We start from the raw sequence: 19,135 nt of genomic DNA, 5'->3' as shown, positions 1-19,135 counted from the left end.
CGTTTGGAGCAGTGTACTAAAGAGCAGATAGCACAGACTGAGTACTACAATATTGGATCATAAGCAATTGAAAGACATTATGAAGGCCAGTCTAAAAGCCAAGAATTCAGTACCAGTGTGATGCAGCTTTCTATTAGTGAGCAGAAGGTGAACTCCTAGTGTGGCAGCAGTTCTCAGATGAGTGTCTTGATCTGTAAAAGCTTTTTTTTAATGGATCCATGTAGTCATAATGAAACTGCCCGTAAAGAGTACGCCTCCCCTCGCCAAAAGTTTAAGGCTGAGAGTAGATCAATGTTCTAACGTTGATCGTGCCGTACGAGATAGAAATGATCTGAACCGAGTTTGTAAGGGACATTGGAAAAATGAATATCCTGTCAAAGCAAAACATTCTGGTGGCAACTCAAAAGTATAGCTTTCTGGCCTAGCTGTGTCACTTAATCCAAGTACTATATCTCAGCTTGAGAAGCATGCAGGACCTTCTGGAAAAGCCAGTGCTTCTGACTATGCTGCATACATTTCTGAGGATTCCATCTCCCTGGTAGGTGATGAGAAAATACCTGTCAAAATCTTGCGAGACATGCTCTGTGGAATAATTTGTTTGAAAATCCGTATTGCCATTCTCTTGAGTCAGATGCAGTTGATTCTATATTAATTCGTGGGATGGGGTTTGTTTTTCCTGTGTATACATTGCAACTTGACTCAGATCCTGTGAAAGGTTGGTGTCCCCTCATCTACCAGTTGAGGGTATTGAGCTTAGTCTGGGTAACCAGCTAGCTGGTGTACAGGTCTGGGCTGGGGTGGCACCAGCTTGTGTGGTTATACAGCAAACCCCAGCTTCTGAGTTAGAACTCTCCAGACAGTCCAGTTATTTATCCAGCTTGTGACGTGAGGTGTCAGTAACTGAACAAAATTCTATGTCTGTTATAGATCCGCTTGACTCGCCTTTGCCGCAGCTTCTCGTAGTGATTTGGAGAAGGAACATCAGGATGGCCCCTCTTTGAAGGAGCTATTTAAGTGTTCCCAGCTGATAGGATGGCAAGCTCTGCACAAGGTTACTCGCTTCAGAACAGTATGCTAGCTAGCAGGTGGGTGTTTCATGGGGAAAACTTTGTAGGTGATCCCACCATGCAGATTGTAGTGTCCTCTAAGTTTTGCCAGACAATGCTTCATATCTCCCATGATCATGTTGCTGGACATTGGGATTTAGGAAAAACACTATTTTGCATTACTTTTTCTGTCCAAAGTTTAAGTGTGACATCTCTGCTTATGTTAAAGCATATCATACATGGTAGTTGACTGGTAAGCAAAATTAGTCAATTAAACCTGCTCCTCTGTATCCTATTCCTGCTGTTCGTCAGCCTTTTGAACATTTGGTCATTAACTGTTGGTCCTTTGCCCCGCTTTAAGTCAGGCAGTAGCTATTTTATAGCTATCACTGTAAAGTCCATGGAGAACAAGAGCACCTCCTCCCAGCTGCCCACTGCACTGAGGCTAGGTAACACGGTCACCACCGATAAATCCGTGATAATCGAAGACTTCAACAAGCATTTCTCAACGGCTGGCCATGCCTTCCTCCTGGCTACTCCAACCTTGGCCAACAGCTCCGCCCCCCCGCGCTGCTACTCGCCCAAGCCTCCCCAGCTTCTCCTTTACCCAAATCCAGATAGCAGATGTTCTGAAAGAGCTGCAAAACCTGGACCCATACAAATCAGCTGGGCTTGACAATCTGGACCCTCTATTTCTGAAACTGTCCGCCGCCATTGTCGCACCCCCTATTACCAGCCTGTTCAACCTCTCCTTTGTATCATCTGAGATCCCCAAGGATCGGAAAGTTGCTGCGGTCATCCCCCTCTTCAAAGGGGGAGACACCCTGGACCCAAACTGTTACAGACCTATATCCATCCTGCCCTGCCTAAGGTCTTCGAAAGCCAAGTCAACAAACAGATCACTGACCATCTCGAATCCCACTGTACCTTCTCCGCTGTGCAATCCGGTTTCCGAGCCGGTCACGGGTGCACCTCAGCCACGCTCAAGGTACTAAACGATATCATAACCGCCATCGATAAAAGACAGTACTGTGCAGCCGCCTTCAGCGACCTGGCCAAGGCTTTCGACTCTGTCAATCACCATATTCTTATCGGCAGACTCAGTAGCCTCGGTTTTTCTAATGACTGCCTTGCCTGGTTCACCAACTACTTCGCAGACAGAGTTCAGTGTGTCAAATCGGAGGGCCTGTTGTCCGGTCCTCTGGCAGTCTCTATGGGGGTACCACAAGGTTCAATTCTCGGGCCGACTCTTTTCTCTGTATACATCAATGATGTTGTTCTTGCTGCTGGTGATTCTCTGATCCACCTCCACGCAGACGACACCATTCTGTATACTTCTGGCCCTTCCTTGGACACTGTGCTATCTAACCTCCAAACGAGCTTCAATGCCATACAACACTCCTTCCGTGGCCTCCAACTGCTCTTAAAAGCTAGTAAAACCAAATGCATGCTTTTCAACCGGTCGCTGCCTACACCCCCACGCCCGACTAGCATCACCACCCTGGATGGTTCCTACCTAGAATATGTGGACATCTATAAGTACCTAGTTGTCTGGCTAGACTGCAAACTCTCCTTCCAGACTCATATCAAACATCTCCAATCCAAAATCAAATCTAGAGTCGGCTTTCTATTTCGCAACAAAGCCTCCTTCACTCACGCCGCCAAACTTACCCTAGTAAAACTGACTATCCTACCGATCCTCGACTTCAGCGATGTCATCTACAAAATAGCTTCCAATACTCTACTCAGCAAACTGGATGCAGTTTATCACAGTGCCATCCGTTTTGTTACTAAAGCACCTTATACCACCCACTACTGCGACCTGTATGCTCTAGTCGGCTGGCCCTCGCTACATGTTCGTCGTCAGACCCACTGGCTCCAGGTCATCTACAAGGCTATGCTAGGTAAAGCGCCGCCTTATCTCAGTTCACTGGTCACGATGGCAACACCCACCCGTAGCACGCGCTCCAGCAGGTGTATCTCACTGATCATCCCTAAAGCCAAAACCTCATTTGGCCGCCTTTCCTTCCAGTTCTCTGCTGCCTGCGACTGGAACGAATTGCAACAATCTCTGAAGTTGGAGACTTATCTCCCTCAACAACTTTAAACATCTGCTATCTGAGCAGCTAACCGATCGCTGCAGCTGTACATAGTCCATCGTTATATAGCCCACCCAATTTACCTACCTCATCCCCATACTGTTTTTATTTACTTTTGTGCTCTTTTGCACACCAGTATCTCTCCTTGCACATGATCATCTGATGATTTATCACCCCAGTGTTAATCTGCTAAATTGTAATTATTCGCTCCTATGGCCTATTTATTGCCTACCTCCTCATGCCTTTTGCACACATTGTACATAGATTCTCTTTTTTTTCTTTTTCCCCCTACTATGTTATTGACTTGTTTATTGTTTACTCCATGTGTAACTCTGTTGTTGTCTGTTCACACTGCTATGCTTTATCTATGCTTTATCTTGGCCAGGTTGCAGTTGCAAATGATAACTTGTTCTCAACTAGCCTACCTGGTTAAATAAAGGTGAAATAAAAAATAAAATACAAATTTGCTTAGTGACGTGCCTTGCAACCAGGTACCCTGCTGCTTATCTGCTACGCACTAACTACCAAGTCTGTTGTGAAGGCTATCTCAGTTCATCTCTGTATTTGGTATTCATTCAGTGACAAAGGCTCTAATTTTACCTCTCACATGTTTGCAGCAGCTCTGTCTACAGCAGCTCTGTCAAGTGTAGCAGTTCTCTGCCTATCATGCACAGTCTCAGGGTGCATTAGAACGTTTTCATCAAACCCTGAAGTCTCTCCTGTGCATCCCATACAGATCTAGATTGTGATTGGGAAGGTTACTGTTGGCAGCTAGAGAAGTTGTCTAGGAGAGTATAAGATTTAGTCTGACTGATCTGGTTTTTGGTAATTCAGTGTGTGACCCTCTGGCTGTGTTGCAGGACAGGTGGGAAACAGAGCCACCACTAAATGTACTCTTTATGTCAGTGGTTTAGACTGGTAAGACTGTTCTCTGCTGGTAAAATGGCAAAAGAGAAACTAAAGTGCACAAGTAAAGATTAAGCATATTTATGAATGTTGGTCTGAACATAGACAATTTAGTCCTGGTTTCCAGGTTTTAGCTGTTACCTATTGTAGGTTATCCTTTTCAGGTGACGTTTACTGGTCCTTCCATGGTGGTGTGCAATGTGTCTGAACAGAACTGATTGTAACTCCTAAGTGCAGGGTGAGCAAGTTCGATCTTCTAAAAGGGTACTGGCCAGGTCCCCTAGTTTCTGAGAGCAAGGGAGAAGTGTGCTTTCATCACAACCTCTGGACTGTGTTCTTATACACAGTTATGCCTTTTGGTTGCATAATGCCCCTGTAACATTTCAGGGCCTCATGAACCGTGTTGTCTCTGGTCTGGACGGATGTTATTTGGATGATGTGGTCATTTTTATAGTGATACCTGGTCTCTGCATGTCCAACGTATACAAGCGCTGTTTGATCGTTAATCTGGCCAAATGTGAGTTTGCGCTTATCTGGGCAAAGTGTTCTGTCAGAACGTGGTTCGCCCAGTGCATGCTAAAGTGGAAGCTGTCGAGCAGTGTCCCATCCCATGACTATGAAGGAGCTTATGCGTTTTCTCGATTATGGTTGGTTATTATCGAAGCTTCTTTAAGAACTTCTCCTCAGTGGCAGCTCCCCTGACCGACTTGCTTAATAGGTTTAGGCGTCCCATCAACAGGGCAGTTGTAAATCATGCAGCGCCGTGTGTCACGATCGCAGATTTTAGAGAAATAACAAATGTCAGTACATATAAGTGCATTATATCGGCTGAATGCTTAAATTCTGAATATAACTGCACTGTCCAATTTACTGTAGCTATTACTGAGAAAAAATGCCATGCTATTGTTTGATAGCCCCGAACAAAACACTTATTTTCACAGTGATAGGTTTGATAAATTCACCCCAAGGTGAAATGTGTACTTACATTCTGAGATCTTGCTCTGATTTATTATCCAAAGGGTCCCAGAGATGACATGAAGTGTTTTGTTAGATAAAATCCTTTTTTCATATCCTGAAAGGTCCATATAGCATGCACGATCGATTTTGTATTTCCACGCGTTCATTTTGCAAAGAAAGGAATTTGTGAAAATCTAACCCTAAATGTTTCAACCAGTCAAACCCCTTTTATATTTCTTCCTCAGAGATCCTAGAACGTAACCAGACTTCCCTATATCATTAGGAGTGTAGTATATCTTATAGGACACCAAATTTGGTCAGAGCGAAGACTTCATGACACGCCGATGACGCGGGCGGTCTAAACTTGACTAACTCCACCAATTGGGGTCAAACAAAGCTAGCTAAATAGCCAATGAGCTGGGCTTTACGGGAGTAAAGGAAACCCTGTATCTGTTGCAAAATGTTGCTGCTAAACTTGTGCGACAGCAAGACTTTTCCTTTTGGACAAAAATTATAAGAATATGGATAGTTATGAAAACAGGGTGTTTTGCAAATGTTGAACTTATATGGCTACTAATACTGGAAAAGCAAAATCAAAGTCCAAGTAAACAGATTTGACCATATTCTTGCAGAAAAATATAATGTGAACGTAAATGTTTCCTTCACGATTTGCCTAAATGTACCTGGGTGATTTCACACTAAATGTCATGTAGTTTGCTCATACTTCAAGTTATCCGCCTGAAACTTTGCGCATGCACCGATCCCATCTTCTGGACACAATCAGAATTACAACCAGAGTGATGGCTAGATTTGGGACCTTTCTGTTGCATTTCAAAGATGGTGGCAAAAAATATACTTTTTGATTTTCTTCTACCAGATCTATAGTGATATATTCTCCTACATTCAATTTACATTTCCACAAACTTCAATGTTTCCTTTCAAATGGTACCAAGAATATGCATATCCTTGCTTCAGGGCCTGAGCTACAGGCAGTTTATTTGGGTATGTCATTTTAGGCAAAAATTGGGGGGAAAAAAAGGGAACTATCCCTATTAAGGCTTAGGTGCAGTAAATTTGGTTGGACAGATGTCAAGTTGCATTCGAGAATGTGAAGACACTTGTGTTTTGCCCTAGTGCTTGTTGCCGCTCCTTTGAATGATCCGTTCATATTCCATGTACAATACCAGTCAAAAGTTTGGACATCTACTCATTCAAGGGTTTTTATTTTTACTATTTTCAACATTGTAGAATAATAGTAAAGACCAACTATGAAATAACACATATGGAATCATGTAGTGACCAAAAAAGTGTTCAACAAATCAGCTTTCCACACACTTGCCAAGTGTGCAAAGCTGTCAAGGCAAAGGGTAGCTACTTTGAAGAATCTAAAATATACAATATATTTTGCCTTAACACTTTGTTACCACATGATTCCATATGTTATTTAATGGTTTTGATGTCTCCGCTATTATACAATAAAGAAAACCCCTTGAATAAGTAGGTGTCAACTTTTGACTGGTGCTGTATATTCTTAGCCTTATAGTGATCACGCTAAACACCCAATCAGTAAGAAAAATCGGACAGTCTAGGATAGGAAATCACAAAATATTTTAGTTTATCTATTTTATTGCAGTTCTTAGAGGTGGGTGACCACGTGTCGAATGTCTAGCTTCCTTGAAGCGCCCAGTCAACCACATGACGGAGCTATATGCAGCGTCAGAGTGGAAAAGAAAAAGGTACATTCTAAGTCCCTAGCTTATTGTCTGCGCGAGTCGGTTCGGCATAATTCCTCACATAGATACGTGTATTATTCTCGGGGTTTTATATAGTTGAATTCCTACTAGGAGGTCGACAGAGACCGCTTGGTCGGTTGTGTTGCAAAATATCAGACTTCAACTGGGTTTCTGGTCAGTATATCATTTATTTTCATTATTTTGGGCCTACGGGCCTACCTAGAGCCTCGGTGTTGTGTTTGTGTATACAAGAACACATCGGTAGCGTTTCCAAAGAAGTGCCTTGTTTCTGCATAGTGCAATTTGTGCATTAATTACCACGTTAATGTGCGGCCTATGCGTCTGTGGGCTCAATAGCATGCGGTACGAATGAACATGTTGATAAGTTAGGCTAACGGTGATGATTTGAGTTGTTGAGAACAACAATGTAGTTAGCTAGCTGCAATGCTGACTGTTAGTAAGTCTTCTCTTCGCCATCGTCGAGGCTGAGAAAAACGGAATCTCATCGACAACTTAGATAAAGCTAACGTTAGCTGGATGTCCCCTAAAAAAATGACATAGCATCTTAGCTAGTTAAATGTTAGTCCAATGTTTTCGAAACAATTATATTTCTTGAAATACCTGATGTTGACTAGCTAACTAATGGTTTTAGTTTAATAATATTCATGGGGTTTATGTAACGTTAGCTAGCCTAGTTAAGCCAAAGACACTAATAGCTAATTAGCGCGCTAACGTCAGCTAAATAAAAACATGTTGAGAATATATCCATAGTGATGTTGCATCGTTCGCTAGTAGACACCGTTAAAACATGCTAGCAAGCTACCTAGTAGTTATTTTTAGTTGACGTTTGCTAGCTAACTTCCCAGCAAATGTAGGACAAACTTAATCTGCCTGGTCTCAATTAGTAAACGAACTCTCATTTCATCGGGCCGTATTTGCATATACTAAAGCGAGTTATCTAATGTTACCCAATTAAAGTTAATTAGTTAACGTTAGCTAGCTAGGTAGATGCAGTTAATTGTCCAATTAGCTCACTTAGTTACAACCAAATAGTTAACGTTAGTTAACCATCACTTTGGATGGGTCGTTACATTAACCACAAAGTCATAAACCCAGTTTATTTCCACAAGTTCACTAATGAAAATTAGGGCTGGGAATTGCCAGGGGTCTCATGATATATTATCATTCTTAAGTGCATTAAGTGATTCTTCAGTGCTACTACGATTTTTAATTTAACCTTTTATTTAACTAGGCAGGTCAGTTAAGAAAACATTCTTATTTACAATGACGGCCTCATTCTGGGATGGGGGCTAGGATTAAAAATAAAATATAAATATAGGACAAAACACACATCACGAGACACTACATAAAGCCAGACCTAAGTCAACAACATATCACATGACAACACAGTATGGTAGCAACACATGACGATAACATGGTACAAACATTATTGGGCACAGACAACAGCACAAAGGGCAAGAAGGTAGAGACAACAATACATCACGTAAAGCAGCCACGGAACTGTCCAGTAAGTGTTGATGATTGAGTCTTTGAATGAAGAGATATGGGATAAAACTGTCCAGTTTGAGTGTTTGTTGCAGCTTGTTCCAGTCGCTAGCTGCAGCAAACTGAAAAGAGGAGCGACCCAGGGATGTGTGCTTTGGGGACCTTTAACAGAATGTGACTGGCAGAACGGATGTCGTATGTAGAGGATGAGGGCTGCAGTAGGTATCTCAAATAGGGGTGAGTGAGGACTCTGAGGGTTTTAGACTTGAGCATCAACCAGTGTGTCTGTCTTGCGATAGGTATACAGAGAGGACCAGCTTCCAGAGGAGTGCAGTGCAGTGATGTGTCCTATAAGGAGCATTGGTGGCAAATCTGATGTCCGAATGGTAAAGAACATCTGTCCGCTCGAGAGAACCTTTACCTGCCGATCTATAAATTGTCTCCGTAATCTAGCATGGGTAGGATGGTCATTTGAATCAGGCTTAGTTTGGCAGCTGGGGTGAAAGAGGTGCATTTACGATAGAGGAAACCAAGTTTAGATTGAATTTTAGCATGCAGCTTTGATATGTGATGAGAGAAGGACAGTGTACCATCTAGCCATACTCCCAAGTACTTGTATGAGGTGACTACCTCAAGCGCTAAACCCTCAGGTAGTAATCACACCTGTGGGGAGGGGCATTCTTTATGCCAAACCATATGACCTTTGTTTTGGAGGTGTTAAAAACAAGGTTAAGGGTAGAGAGATCTTGTTGGACACTAAGAAAGCTTTGTTGTAGAGCATTTAACTCAAAGCCCGGGGAGGGGCCTGCTGAGTATAAGACTATTATTTGCATATGAATGGGTGAGCGCTTCCTACTGCCTGAGCTATTTTTATATAAATTGTGAAGAGCATGGGGCCTAGGATCGAGCCTTTGCATACTCCCCTGTTGACAGGCAGTGGCTGAGACTTTCTGACTTTATACACTGCACTCTTTGAGGTAGTTAGCAAACCAGGCCAAAGACCCCCCTGAGACACCAATACTCATTTGCCGGCCCACAAGAATGGAATGGTCTACCGTATCAAAAGCTTTGACCAAGTCAATAAAAATAGCAGCACAACATTGCTTAGAATCAAGGGCAATGGTGACATCATTCAGGACCTTTACGGTTGCAGTGACACATCATAACCTGAGCGGAAACCAGATTGCATACCAGAGAGAATACTAAAGTAGAGGTCGACCGATAATGATTTTTCAACGCCGATACCGATTATTGGAGGACCATAAAAAGCCGATACCGATTAATCGGACGTTTTTTTACATTTATTTGTAATAATGACAATTACAACAATACTGAATGAACACTTATTTTAACTTAATATAATACATCAATAAAGTCAATTTAGCCTCCAATAATGAAACGTGTTTAAATAATGTAAAAACAAAGTGTTTGGAGAAGAAAGTAAAAGTGCAATATGTGCCATGTAAGAAAGCTAACGTTTAAGTTCCTTGCTCAGAACATGAGAACATATGAAAGCTGGTGGTTCCTTTTAACATGAGTCTTCAATATTCCCAGGTAAGAAGTTTTAGGTTGTAGTTATTATAGGACTATTTCTCTCTATACGATTTGTATTTAATATACAGTGGGGAGAACAAGTATTTGATACACTGCCGATTTTGCATGTTTTCCTACTTACAAAGCATGTAGAGGTCTGTAATTTTTATCATACTTCAACTGTGAGAGACGGAATCTAAAACAAAAATCCAGATAATCACATTGTATGATTTTTAAGTAATTTATTAGCATTTTATTGCATGACATAAGTATTTGATCACCTACCAACCAGTAAGAATTCTGGTTCTCACAGACCTGTTTTTCTTTAAGAAGCCCTCCTGTTCTTCACTCATTACCTGTATTAACTGCACCTGTTTGAACTCGTTACCTGTATAAAAGACACCTGTCCACACACTCAATCAAACAGTCTCCAACCTCTCCACACTGGCCAAGACCAGAGAGCTGTGGAAGGACATCAGGGATAAAAGTGTAGATCTGCACAAGACTGGGATGGGCTGCAGGACAATAGGCAAGCAGCTTGGTGAGAAGGCAACAACTGTTGGCGCAATTATTAGAAAATGGAAGAAGTTCAAGATGACGGTCAATCACTCTCGGTCTAGGGCTCCATGCAAGATCTCACCTCGTTGGGCATCAATGATCATGAGGAAGGTGAGGGATCAGCCCAGAACTACACGGCAGAACCTGGTCAATGACCTGAAGAGAGCTGGGACCACAGTCTCAAAGAAAACTATTAGTAACACACTACGCCGTCATGGATTAAAATCCTGCAGCGCACGCAAGGTCCCCCTGCTCAAGCCAGCGCATGTCCAGCCCCGTCTGAAGTTTGCCAATGACCATCTGGATGATCCAGAGGAGGAATGGGAGAAGGTCATGTGGTCTGATGAGACAAAAATAGAGCTTTTTAGTCTAAACTCCACTTGCCGTGTTTGGAGGAAGAAGAAGGATGAGTACAACCCCAAGAACACCCTCCCAACCGTGAAGCATGGAGGTGGAAACATCTTTCTTTGGGGATGCTTTTCTGCAAAGGGGACAGGACGACTGCACCGTATTGAGGGGAGGATGGATGGGGCCATGTATCGCGAGATCTTGGCCATCAACCTCCTTCCCTCAGTAAGAGCATTGAAGATGGGTCGTGGCTGGGTCTTCCAGCATGACAACGACCCGAAACACACAGCCAGGGCAACTAAGGAGTGGCTCCGTAAGAAGCATCTCAAGGTCCTGGAGTGGACTAGCCAGTCTCCAGACCTGAACCCAATAGAAAATCTTTAGAGGGAGCTGAAAGGCAGTATTGCCCAGTGACAGCCCCGAAACCTGAAGGATCTGGAGAAGGTCTGTATGGAGGAGTGGGCCAAAATTCCTACTGCAGTGTGTGCAAACCTGGTCAAGAACTACAGGAAACGTATGATCTCTGTAATTGCAAACAAAAGTTTCTGTACCAAATATTAAGTTTTGCTTTTCTGATGTATCAAATACTTATGTCATGCAATAAAATGCAAATGCATTACTTAAAAATCATACAATGTGATTTTCTGGATTTTTGTTTTAGATTCCGTCTCACAGTTGAAGTGTACCTATGATAAAAATTACAGACCTCTACATGCTTTGTAAGTAGGAAACACTGCAAAATGGGCAGTGTTTCAAATACTTGTTCTCCCCACTGTACCTTTGACTATTGGATGTTCTTATAGGCACTTTAGTATTGCCAGTGTAACAGTATAGCTTCCATCCCTCTCCTCGCCGCTACCTGGGCTCGAACCAGGAACACATCGACAACAGCCACCCTCGAAGCAGCGTTACCCATGCCGAGCAAGGGGAACAACTACACCAAGTCTCAGAGCGAGTGATGTTTGAAACGCTATTAGCGCGCACCCTGCTAACTAGCTAGCCATTTCACATCGGGAGTTGATGGGCTTGAATTCATAAACAGCAGAGCTGCTGGCAAAACGCACAAAAGTGCTGTTTGAATGACTGCTTACGAGCCTGCTGGTGCCCACCATCGCTCAGACTGCTCTATCAAATCATAGAGTTAATTATAACATAACACACAGAAATACGAGCCATGGGTCATTAAAGTAACTAACTTTGGCCTTCCGGGTTGTGTGTTTTTTATTTATTTGCCTAAACGATATGTATTGCTATTCTCACGATTCTATACTGAACAGAAATATAAATGTAAAATTCAACAATTTTACTGAGATACAGTTCATAGAAGGAAATCAGTCAATTGAATTAAATTCATTAGGTTCTAATTTATGGATTTCACATGACTGGGCAGGGGCGCAGCCATGGTGACTTGGGAATGCATAGGCCCACCCACTGGGGAGCTCGGCCCAGCCAATCAGAATGAGTTTTCCCCCACAAAAGGACTTTATACAGACATAAATACTCCTCAGCACCTCATTCCGACTATCCCGCAGGTGAAGAAGCCGGATGTGGAGGTCCTGGGTTGGTGTGGTTACACGTGGTAGAGGTTGTGTGTTTGGTTGGACATACTGCTAAAGTCTCAAATAATAGTGAAGGAGGCTTATGGTAGAGAAATTAACATAAAATTCTCTGGCAACAGCTCTGTTAGACTTTCCTGCAGTCTGCATTCCAATTGCACACTACCTCAACTTAAGACATCTGTGGCATTGTATTGTGACAACTGCACATTTTAGTGGCCTGTTGTCCCCAGCACAAGGTGCACCTGTGTCATGATCATGCTGTTTAATCAGCTTTTTGATATGCCACACCATTCAGGTGGATGGATTATTTTGGCAAAGAAGAAATGCTCACTAAAAGGGGTGTAAACACATTTGTGCACAACATTTGAGATAAATACACTTCTTGTGCATAGGAAACATTTCTGGGATATTTTATTTCAGCTCATGAAACATTGGACCAATACTGTACATGTTGCATTTTTATATTTTTGAACAGTATATGGCTATTTGATGTACCAAACAGATTGCTCACCATATGCAGCAGATGGTAAAGCGAGCCATGAGAATAAGTTTTGAACTGTCATGAAAACAAATCGGCTTCCTATTTCAAAGGATGGTGGACAAGCTATGAAGGAAAAATAAAGGTTATTGATACAGGAAACTTGTGCAAATTTTTTGTTGTTGTGATATTACAAAAATTATACGATATATATTCAAATAGTATCCCGATATATAACTATCGATTTCTCTCCCCATTACTACTTAAAATGTGATTTGAAACCTTCATATAACCCACACTGCTAACCTTAAGCTGAACTGTAAAAAAAACCCTCATCACTACAGACCCAGGTTCGATCCCAGGGTGTATCATAACCGACCGTAAGTCCCATAGGACATTGGGTTATTGATGGAGTGCTGCTTTAGATAACCTGGCCTCCACACTCTCCTTGGTCAAATAGCCCATATACAGTCTGAAGGTGTGTTTTGGGTCATTGACCTGTTGAAAAACAAATGATAGTCCCACTAAGCGCAAATCAGATGGATGGTGTATCACTGCAGAATGTTGTTAGCCATGCTGATTAAGTGTGCCTTGAATTCTAAATAAATCAGTGTCACCAGCAAAGCACCGTTACCCCATCTCCTCCATGCTTCACGGTGAGAACCACACATGTGGAGATCATCCGTTCACCTACTCTGCGCCTCACAAAGACACGGCGGTTAGAACCAAAAATCTAATTTGGACTCATCAGACCAAAGGACAGATTTTTACACCGGTCTAATGTCCATTGCTCGTGTTTCGTTGCCCAAGCAAGTCTCTTCTTATTTTTGTCCTTTTTAGCAGTGGTTTCTTTGCAACAATTTGACCATGAAGGCCTGATTCATGCAGTCTCCTCTGAACAGTTGAGATGTCTGTTACTTGAACTCTATGAAGGATTTATTTGGGCTGCAATCTGAGGTAAGGTTAACTCTAATGAACTTATCCTCTGCATCAGAGGTAACTGTCTTCCTTTCCGGTGGCAGTCCTCATAAGAGCCAGTTTCATCATAGCATTTGATGCATTTTGAGACAAAATTCTTTGCACTTGGCACTGCGCCAAAGCAAAATCATAGCTGCCACGCCCCAATTTTTTTTTGTCAAAGCGTACTGAAGATGCTAGAACTGTCCACATTTACTTTTTCTCTACAAACAGAAGTTAAGAATAGAAAAGTCAGTCAACCACATAGTATAATGGTTAATCTATTTATCTAATTGGCTTGTTCTATGCGAGATAAATATTCCTCTCGAGGGGCATATGAGTGCCAAAGGGAGGGAAACCTGCATTCTGACAAGCAGTCAGTGCACAACAATTCTTGCAATCGTGGGGAAAACTGCAGTTTTAATGGGCGTTGTTAAAAAGAGGTTGATCCTAGTTTTTTTTCCCTACTTCATTTCTCAAGTCCTAAAATATACGGAAACTGCACAATTTTTTAAACCGGAGTGTTGAGCACCTTACCACTCTGTAAGAAGCTTCGAGTGCATAGAGGAGAGTGAGGCTAAATGCAACACGGGTCAATTGTAGGGTAACTTGGGGTTGTCTGATTTCCTACCTCAAGTGATTTAAATTGAGTGGGTAGTAGAGATGAAACGGGATAAAAATTTCATATCACGATTATAGTGACCAAAATGAATACGGTTATCAGTATTATCGAGGGTATTGTTAAAATGTGCTGGAAATGTTCAAAAAGTACTGATACACACACACACACACTGAAATCATTTCACAAAGTTTTATATTGAAAACCAACAAACAACAAATACAATTAGCAGCACTATGCACTTTTTTGTGTGCAAACTACATCTAAAATAATAACATTAGCATTAAAGAAGGCGCCATAAAGTAAAAGTTTCCCTAGTGCACGTTTAAATGAAGACAACCTTAAGTAAGCAAATCAAATAAACAAACAACATAAAATTAGCAGCACTCACTTTGTAGTGAGACACGGCAACCTTCATCAGACTCAAAGCCAGGCCTCTCAACAATTTGAAATGGCATCATGCCCTTTGCAATGTAATATGAAAGGGCTGCAGTGAGGTCTTGAGCATTTTTTTGATGTGGGTGCAAAAGGAGTCTGCCTTTTAAATGCTTGCTCGAGTGTCTGTCACAGCTGTAGATAAGGGACCAGTAGCATCAATGGGTTTGCCTGCTGCACGCCCTAAGGGAATAGCAAATGTATTATTATTGGTGTTACATTATAATTATTATTCACACAGTCTATCTTCTGTGTTGCATTTGAGTATGCAATGACCCCATGCACAATTTACATAAATACAAATGAGTCTTAAGACAGTGATAATAATTGCAATGAGCCCAACAATTTACATAAATACAAGTCTTATATAGGAGTCTATAGTGTTTCTCCTGTTGGAACACTTTTACAACTAAGTCGACGTTTGCCGGATTTTAAATCAACAAAATATGTTGGTTGGGGGACTGAACTACATAACGCGTTATTGTGTGCAATGGGCTAATAGTCTGCAGACACACAACGCATACAGCAGCAGCACAACGTGTAGTGTTTTTACAAGAATAGGTAACACTGAAAGCTTCAGTTTACATTATTGACAAGCTGTTAGCCAGACAGACCATGACATTTTCCCCCATTCCCAAGTCCCCACATCATGCATTGAGGTAAAAGTTAACTTACCTAGCATATGCTATAAAGTAGTGGGTGGTGGTCAGAAAGATGACTCAAGAGATTTGAAGTGTTGCCCCTTTTCGCAGTGATTATTATTATTAATACGTTTATTTGCATGTTCTGTGGAGAAGGTGACCATCTTCGATAAGTTTCCCATCAGCTCTCTTGTAAACCTTAAATGCGACCACACTTCAGATTTGGTCCTCTTAGAAGGCTGAAAAATCTCTTAAGCGCTGTCACTGCCTTCCGCCATGTTTTCACACAAAACAAACCCCACGTTGCATGCTGCGCCTGCTTCAGACTGTTTCTAACTTAAGTTGATGCTGGACAGTATTTACTGTGATTTTTTTCAAACTGTGTGTGTGGGGGGGGGGTGTGACATGAAGTTGTTTGTGTGAGAAGTACAGCATTACCCTGTGGCTGCATACCCCAAGTTACCCTAAGAGTTAGGCCTACATTATATTCCTGTGTTATTACAAGTTTTTTGCGACATAAAATGAATCAATAGGATGCTGATTAGTTAAAATATTTACTTTTGGGATCTAGCTAATGATTAGCCCAATAGTGTAAATGCAACCCAATGCTTCAGCCTAATTATTTATAGCCACTATGCTGCATCATTTGGACTACATGTGATAATGTTTATTGCTAATATCATACCTGATAGTATAAGCTATATGCATGGTCCTGTATATTAAGAATTTTGCCAATCTTATTGTAGAAATCATGTTTCATTCATTTAGGTTGTGGAATGTCCTTTTAAAGTCACCAGAACTGAGCTTCTAGTCTGGGAGGACCCTGGACCCCTACTATTTTCCACAGAACCTCACTCTCACTTTTCTTTCGCAGGTGTTATTCCTTTGTAAATACTGTTATTTGTATATACTGTAAATTATGACATCAGTGGGCGGAAACCGAGCCCGCGGCAGCTGGGAGCAGCAGACGCAGACAGGCCAGACGCAGACAGGCCAGACACAGAGCCAGACACAGCACAAGCAGAGGCCTCAGGTTGGTACCCGGCCCTCGACCCTGCTGCCCACACAGGATGTCATGCACTTAGTCATCACACACTGACCCAACAGCTGATGCATTAGTTTTCATGGTGAAACACATTGGAAGTGGGTCTGGACGATTTTACATTGGGGTGTGTCCCACATGGCACCCTATTTCCTAAAGTGCACTACTTTTGACCAGAGCCCTATGGTCAAAAGTAGGGCCAAGACAAAACCAGTATCGCGATACGCATTAGTATCATGGCAAGGAAACACACCACAAAGCAGATTTGAACTTCTTAAGGAAAACAGCCCTAAAGTTTGAAACAAACATGTCATCCAAACTATAGCACACAATATTTTACATACAGCAGGTTTTTAAAAGAACAAAGACACTGGTCTGCTTCGTGTGTTCATTTTTGCCATGCAAAAAACATTGCAATACAGCCCTAGTCAAAATTAGTGCACCATTTTAAGGAATAGGGTGCCATTTCGGGGAGCACACACTGACCCAACAGCAGATGCTTTAGTTTTCATGGTGCAATGCCTTAGTTGGAAGTAGTTCTCAGTGTTTTCCACAGGTATCTGGAGTAGCCAGCCAAATAGAAAAAGTAACCAGCCAGGCCTCCCCTGAGCAAAAACATTTTTTGCCACCTGACCTATATTTTGGTAGCCTCGGGTACATTCTAATGCCTTGGTTCCATCTGAAATATACAGCAAAATGAATGAGTACTTTATCAAATTTACCTCCCAGATTAAGAAATGTGTTGTGATATTTTATTTAGCCTTTATTTAACTTGGCAAGTCAGTTAAGAACAAATTCTTATTTACAATGACGGCCTACCAAAAGGCCTCCTGCGGGGACGGGGGCTGGGAATAAGAATGAATAAATATAGGACTAAACACACATCACGACAAGTAGAGACCTAAGACAACATGGCAAGGCAGCAACACAGCATGGTAGCAACACAACATAGTAGTAACATAACATGGTGGTAGCAGAACAAATCATGGTACAAACATTATTGGGCTCAGACAACATGCTGAAGGGCAAGAAGGTAGAGACAACAATACATCACGCAAAGCAGCCACACCTGTCGGTAAGAGTGTCCATGATTGAGTCTTTGAATGAAGAGATTGAGCACTGTCCAGTTTGAGTGTTTGTTGCAGCTTGTTCCAGTTCGCTAGCTACAGCGAACTGAAAAGACGAGCGACCCAGAAATGTGTGCTTTGGGGACCTTTAACATAATGTGACTGGCAGAACAGGTGGAGGATGAGGGCTGCAGTAGATATCTCAGATGGGGTGAGTGAGGCCCAAGAGGCTTAAATAAATAAGCATCAACTAGTGGGTCTTGCGACTGGTATACAGATATGGACCAGTTTCCAGAGGAGTATAGGGTGCAGTGATGTGTCCTATAAGGAGCATTGGTGGAAAATCTGATGGCCGAATGGTAAAGAACATCTGTCTGCTCGAGAGCACCCTTACCTGTCGATCTATAAATTGTCTCCATAATCTAGCATGGGTAGGATGGTCATTTGAATCAGGGTTAGTTTGGCAGCTGGGGTGAAGGGAGCAATTACGATAGAGGAAACCAAGTCTAGATTTAACAAACCTGCAGCTTTGATATGTGCTGAGAGAAGGACAGTGTACCATCTAGCCATACTCCCAAGTACTTGTATGAGGTGACTACCTCAAGCTCTAAACTCTGAGGAAGTAATCACACCTGTGTGGAGAGGGGCATTCTTTATGCTAAACCACATTGCCTTTTGTAGAAGGACATGACTTTACCATTTTTTATTACTGAAAGTGCATGAATTCAGAGTCTTAAGTTGTTTTGGATATCGCCTAGACCTATATGATCAGGACTATTTTATAAGTATACTGAACAAATATAAAAACGGAACATTTAAAGTGTTGGTCCCATGTTTCATGAGCTGAAATAAAAGATCCCAGAAATGTTCCATACTCACAAAAGCTTATTTCTTTCATTTGTTTACAGACCTGTTAGTGAGCATTTCTCCTTTGCCAAAATAATCCATCCATAAAGAGGCTGATTAAACGGCATGATCATTACACAGGTGCTGGGGACAGTAAAAGGCCACTCAAATGTGCAGTTTGTCATTCCAGAGAATTTAGTTAGTTTCTCTACCATATGCCGCCCCCAACTTGGTTAGAGAATTTGGCAGTACGTTCAACCGGCCTCACAACCGCAGACCAAGTGTAACCACGCCAGATGTAACCACACCAAGTGTAACCATGATGCTAACGGTGTTCACACCAGATACTGACTGGTTTTACAGCAATGACATGAGGAAGAGTTAGAAGGGGGAGGAGAGGGGATGAATGAGTCAATTGGAAGCTGGGGATGATTAGGTGGCCATGATGGTACGCGTTCCAGATTGGGAATTTAGCTAGGACACCAGGCTAAACACTCTTTTACGATAAGTGCCATGGGATCTTTAGTGACCACATTACAGCTTATTTGTAAAAAAATTTTTTACCGATCTTCTCTTGATATTATTAGTCTTACTGCAAGATATGAATTGCCAGTGATGTTTGTTCTTAAAATTATGTTTTTGTAAAATTATGTAACTAAACAGTTGCCCACATTAGCTTGACAAATTTGTACTTATTTTGTTTGCCTTTATTTAACTAGGCAAGTCAGTTAAGAACAACTTCTTATTTACAATGACGGCCTACCCCGGGCAAACCCGGACGACGCTGAGCCATTTGTGCGCCGCC

General features: G+C 42.0%; 1 protein-coding gene across 8 annotated transcripts in view; it reads left to right on the top strand.

Annotated features, from left to right (window-relative positions):
* The first annotated feature begins 6,665 nt into the window (after nucleotides 1-6,665).
* ubap2l (ubiquitin associated protein 2-like) overlaps nucleotides 6,666-19,135 on the top strand; it is a 79,963-nt gene continuing 67,493 nt past the window's right edge. For 6 of the 8 annotated variants that reach the window (XM_055875845.1, XM_055875841.1, XM_055875843.1 and 3 more), the window contains exons 1-2: nucleotides 6,697-6,915; nucleotides 16,250-16,408. In XM_055875845.1, coding sequence (XP_055731820.1) covers nucleotides 16,295-16,408 — 114 coding nt within the window. In that variant the 5' untranslated portion in view covers nucleotides 6,697-6,915; nucleotides 16,250-16,294. Of the gene's footprint in view, nucleotides 6,916-16,249; nucleotides 16,409-19,135 lie in introns of all 8 variants that reach the window. The other 2 variants (XM_055875839.1, XM_055875844.1) reach the window with 2 other exon arrangements.

This window comes from Salvelinus fontinalis, chromosome 22, assembly GCF_029448725.1.
Source record: "Salvelinus fontinalis isolate EN_2023a chromosome 22, ASM2944872v1, whole genome shotgun sequence".
Lineage (NCBI taxonomy): Eukaryota > Metazoa > Chordata > Actinopteri > Salmoniformes > Salmonidae > Salvelinus > Salvelinus fontinalis.
This window is presented reverse-complemented; position numbering and strand designations above follow the sequence as displayed.